Genomic DNA, 5,432 nt, shown 5'->3' with positions numbered 1-5,432 from the left:
AAAAAAAAAAAGGTGAAGAAATCAGAAGTTTGTAAATAAATTAACATTTGGTTAATAGGGGTCCTTACCAAGTCATTTGAATATCCCAGTGGTCTTATGCAATATTTTTCTGCTCATTTTATTTACAAGGACAATGATGCTTGAAGAGATTAAGTAAATAACCCAAATTGAAGCAGGGTGCAGATCAGAAATTCAAACCCTGGTTGGCCTCTCTAAAACTGCCCCCTCCTACCCAGTAGCAAACAAGTGTTTTATCGTCATCAACGTAACCCGACTACAACTGAACTCCTCTGCATCCCAGTTTCGGTACTGCGACCTACCAAGTGTGAGACCTACACGAGGGGTGTAATCTTTGTCAGCCTCTGTTTCTATATCTGTAGAAAGTGCTGGGTTAGGATGATGGGCAGTAGAGAGGTAACTAAAATTCCTTCCCAATCTTTAGAGCACACATTTAAACATAAGCCACACCTTAACCAGAGAGATGCAGGCAGGTTCAGATACTGACAGCATGGCCACTGTCAATATGTGCACATTTCTCATCCGGTAAGCAACGTAATAGAATGTGATCACGGATCCAACCCCCGACTTTGGGTTTGACTCAAGGACTAGGCCCTTCAGACCCACAACCTTCTTCTGTGCTGCCTGTGAAAGCCCTGCTTATCTTTTTCTCGAAGAAGCACTGTGCACTGAAGGGGAACGACACACCAGGGAAGAAGATTTCTCTTTTCTGACCTCTTGCCTGGCCGTGCGACAACAGAAGCAACAGCATGTGCACTTGAAGGGTCTCTGCATCGTCATGACTTCTCTGCCCATGCAATCAGTGACCCGGAGGATGAAGGGTCTCAGTGTCCGGTAGGCATTCCTGGTGAAGTCATCCGTATCTTCATTTACAATGTACACCATTTGGCCCAAGTTGTTTTTAACGTCATATCTATTATTAGTTTCGAAATGTGTCATCACTAAAAAAAAGAAAACAGGAGAGCCCTTTCAAATGAGAAGCTATTAAAATCTCCAAGTAGTCTCTGTATAGCATTTCTGTAGGGCTTAAAACAGAATAGCTTTAAAAAATTTTTCTAGTGGAATATATACATGTGATTAACACAAGGAAATTATTCACAAGTCATCTAAAGTACTTAAATAGCTTTGAAACTTTAAGACATTTCAGAGGCTCCATTTAAAACACTTTTTAAAATGTTTTACAAAAAACACACAAAAAGGTGGAGAATATGTTCTAGAGTGTCTGGATTCATTAAACGTTAATTATAAGAATATTTGGATGGAATGTTTGAATAAAGTAGTTTTCAAAAATTATGCTCAAAAAATAAACTCAGAGAACCAGAGTCACTAATTGTTGCAAACAGAAAAAAGAACCAAGAAAAAGTTGAAATAACAACAATAATATATAATTGACCACGGACTCACAGGGAGTGGGGGTGTGTGTGTGAAAGAGGCTGATTCCAAGGGCTCAAGTAGGAAGAGAAAATGTTTCGGAAATGTTGATTTCAACATATGTACAAGTGTGCTTAACACAACTGAATGATGGATTGTCATAAGATCTGTAAAAGCCCCCCACCCCCAAATAAAATAATTAAAAGAAAAGGCCTGGTGTGATGCCCAAACTGATCTGTAGAGCTGGTGCAACATAAGCTGGCTTTCTGTTCAGATGAACAAACAGAGGCTTTCTGTTTCTGGGCCCCATTTCTTTTAACGTCTATAAAAAGGGCCCTGGATAGCATTCAGTTTTAATGGAGTTCCAGCTCAGCACTAACAGCTTACTTGGTATCTCCACTACTCCATTGAGCTTCCTGACCCCTCCTTATCTATGCAAAGGGACTGCAGACAAAGGGTGATGTGAAGGAACGGGCAGGCATGTGGTACAGATAACAAACGAGGTCTTTGTCATCTCTAAAAAACAAAAACCAACCTATAATTATATAGTATGTACACAAACAAGATTATATGAAACCATATTCTTTATTACTTCCTTGAAGACAAGATGATAGAAGGCTGTCTTTTCTCTTGCACCACTAAAAATAATCAATATAAAAAGATGTTTGCTAGTGCAAATTTCCACCCATTTGAAATACTGCTGAAATTATATAAAATTATACATACATTCCAAAGGCTCCAAATGTTGAAGAACCTGTAGGCTGTCCAACTGTGGAGATAGAACAAAGTAGTTAGGAGAAAGCAAAGTAATAAAATGAAATGAAATTTGTATTAGAAAATGCACTGAAGAACTAGGTGCTAAAACAAATCCATTGATACTAAGCGATGAAATCAATAGTTTAACAAGTGGAGTTAGCGATCTGTAACTAATCGGATGGTTATTAGCACAGATGCCCAGCTAAGAAAAAACATTTTTCTTCACTTCTTTTGGAAAGAACTCAACCAGTTGTCTAAATGAGAAAACTGCCTACTTGCTTTCTTAAGAACACCTATAAAAGGCGGGTTATATAGACCGGTTTCAGCTTTCCCAACTCCCAGTCTTAATAACTGGAGAGGCGGCATCCATAAACTAGAGTTGTTCCACAGGCCGGATTGTTCAGGAGAATTTCACACAGATCATTCAAAGAGAAAGCAGTTTTCTCAGTGGATTAGGGAGAGCAAATTAGCTAGGAGTCTGTCACACAGGTGTGGCCTGTTGTATATTCCTCCATTCATATCTCTGAGAGAAAGTAATGCACTGACTTCCATTCACTAGGGCTGCTAATTCCAGGGCCTTCCCCAGGTATACATTTTAATTCAGAGAGAGGGAGACCCCAGGAAAGCAGAAAGCATCTGAATGGGATTAGAAGGAGAAGAAAATTTCTGAGAGAGGACACCATGAGAAGGGAGATTGGGAACACCATTAGACAGACTGAAATCCTCTTGACCCTCCACTACTAAAATGGATGGCTTGATCAATTTTCTTTCTTCAACTTGCCCAATTAGAAACTATAGCTGAGACAGATCTTTGCAGAATTAGTGGATCCTTGGCAAAACAAAAGCTGTAATAATATTCTCACACTATTTGGCCTCTAAAGCATCCTGATGAGGATCCATGTAAGACATAGGACAGAAAGAAAATGATGCTCTATCGTTCATTACAATCCAAGAAAGCATTTCAAAAAATCGCACCCACACCCCCTGGGGCGTGTCCTAAATAAGAAGCACTTTACAAGTGCTATCTCATTAACAAGTCTCACAACAATCTAATAAGGCAGGCGTTGATGGCATTATGTGATAAATGTAGCTTTGGATTCTAAGATTCTAAGAGAGTTAGTCAAGTTGCAGAGTTAGCAGAAGATTAACATTAACATTGGGTGTACATGGTTTTAAACTTGTGTTTTCTATGTTTATTTTTTGTTGCCTTTTTTAAAGCTCTAAACATCCCAGAAAATATATTTATTTGACCTATCAATAATAGAAGAAGTTGAGCAACTATTTTAAATTAAATCTGTACAATTTTAAAAGAGAGGAAACTGACTTTAGAATATCCTGGCTTGCAAGGGCAGTTTCTGTACTTATTGTCAGGTAATCTCCTTTGTTGGCACAAACCGTTTGTGATCAATTACTGAAATAAAGATGGACAGCTCAGCACCCCCGGCCTCAGTCCCAAGTGGTGATCTGCTTCTGTAAGATTTTGGCCTGACAACCCTACGGAGAAGTCCTGCTCTGCAGGCCAGAGGCTGCTGTGGGTTGGGATCAGGTTTATTGTCAAGGCTTAAAACAACAAACATTATAAATTAACTATAAACATAAAATTCATAAGTATCATAATTTACTCTAGCATTTAAATGCCAGGCTTTGTTTTCGCTGATATTTTGCAAAAACAACTTTATGTAAAATCTAAATTTTCTTTAGCCAATTGAATGGCTTTTACAAAAAAAACCCACTGTAACACCTACAGTTTTCAATGCACAAGATTAAGAAGGAACTCACCAATACATGAAACTGGAAAGAGAAGCTTGTCAGTGCTAAAGAATCGTTAACAATAGAATACCTGATCAAATGAGATTGGGACTTTATTGGGAAAAGTATATTTAACACCCTCTTTCCCGGAAAAATCTAGAAACTTCTGAGTACCATAGTTTTAAATACTAATTTCACTTTATCTCCATTAAAGTAATTCTTGTATTTGACCTATATTGTTAAACCGATTTGCTACATCAACTCTAGATTGCAGTCTAGGACTTGATCTGGGAGTCCTGGTAGCTCTAGAATATCTACACAGATTTGTGGGAGGGCGTTTCTGGGATAGACTTCAAAAGCAATCACCTCACCAGGTCCCCCACTTTTACATAGTGTATGTTATTCAGAGTGGTGGGCGTGGCTGATGAAACTTATGGGGGATAAGGAAAACCAATGATTTAAGGCACTTGAAGAACCCTGGTGGTGTAATCCTTGAGAGTTGGGCTGCGATCCGCATGGTTGGCAGTTCAAAACCACCAGCAACTTCATAGGAGAAAGGCTGGGCTTTCTCCTCACACAAACAGGTACAGTCTCAGAATCCCAGGGGTCGCTATGAGTCAGCATTGACTTGATGGCAGCGAGTTTGCTGTTTTGGTTTAAGGCACTCGAGTATCTTCCACTCTCTACAGTCCTGTACCCTTTCTTTATTTTTGTTCTCCATCTTCTAAACAAATGACACTCCAACTAACATAGCTTTCTTTGATCATTATTCCTATTCTTTTTAAACTCATCTACCTGTCATCCTTAATAGCTTAAAACTCACCACCCATTCTTTATACAAACCGACTCTTCCCCTGGAAAACATGCCTGCATTCTCTATATGCCCCTGACGTTTCTGAACTTCGCATTGCCACTCTTAACAGTCTCATAAATTAGGCCTCTGGCACCATTCACCCATCTCCTCTATCCACTCTATTCAGCCACTCCTCTTTTCGTGTTACATCCCAACGCTAGGCTGCACATGAAAATAACACAGGTTTTGATGGGCTACCTGAGCTAAATATTCCAGTCCAGGTGGGCAGTTTGTCATAGGAGTTGGCCCTGGCATCCATGATATTGGAGTAGTCTGATGCGACATAGGATATTTGCCAGGCTGATACTGAGTAATCTGAGTACCACCAGTTGGCTGATACAAAGGGAAGGCATTGGGCTGCGGCTGACTATAGTATGCCATCGGCAAGCCTCCTGGATTCCCTGCAGGTGGACAGACAACTGGTCCAGGGGGCCCTGTGTGTAAAAACAAATGAGATCATTATATATTATATATTATTAAGATGCTAACATATGAAACATAGAATGGCTTTTTAAACAAAGATGATCTGGCTTACAGGGCATGTTCTCAAAAAATAACAAGAGGTTCATTTTCCAAAATGTGTCATGCATTAAGGTAATTTACCAATTGCTAACTTATTTAATACTCTTAAAATTTATGACATAATTATCTCCATTTCAGAGGTGTAAAAATAGGTGTGAAGCAT

At 39.2% G+C, this 5,432-nt stretch overlaps 1 protein-coding gene across 3 annotated transcripts in view; it reads right to left on the bottom strand.

The window, feature by feature from the left end:
- The window catches only part of PLSCR4 (phospholipid scramblase 4), a 54,918-nt gene that overhangs the window by 10,230 nt on the left and 39,256 nt on the right, over positions 1–5,432 (bottom strand). For all 3 annotated transcript variants that reach the window (XM_013006116.3, XM_045295093.1, XM_045295092.1), the window contains exons 4-6: positions 4,946–5,181; positions 2,116–2,158; positions 733–959 (exon numbers count right to left, since the gene is read on the bottom strand). In XM_013006116.3, coding sequence (XP_012861570.2) covers positions 733–959; positions 2,116–2,158; positions 4,946–5,181 — 506 coding nt within the window. The remainder of the gene's footprint in view (positions 1–732; positions 960–2,115; positions 2,159–4,945; positions 5,182–5,432) is intronic.

Source organism: Echinops telfairi, unplaced genomic scaffold, assembly GCF_000313985.2.
Source record: "Echinops telfairi isolate 266 unplaced genomic scaffold, ASM31398v2 ScPeMD7_4225;HRSCAF=4972, whole genome shotgun sequence".
Classification (NCBI taxonomy): domain Eukaryota; kingdom Metazoa; phylum Chordata; class Mammalia; order Afrosoricida; family Tenrecidae; genus Echinops; species Echinops telfairi.
Note: the sequence above shows the minus strand (reverse complement) of the source record. Positions and strands in the feature narration are given on the sequence as shown.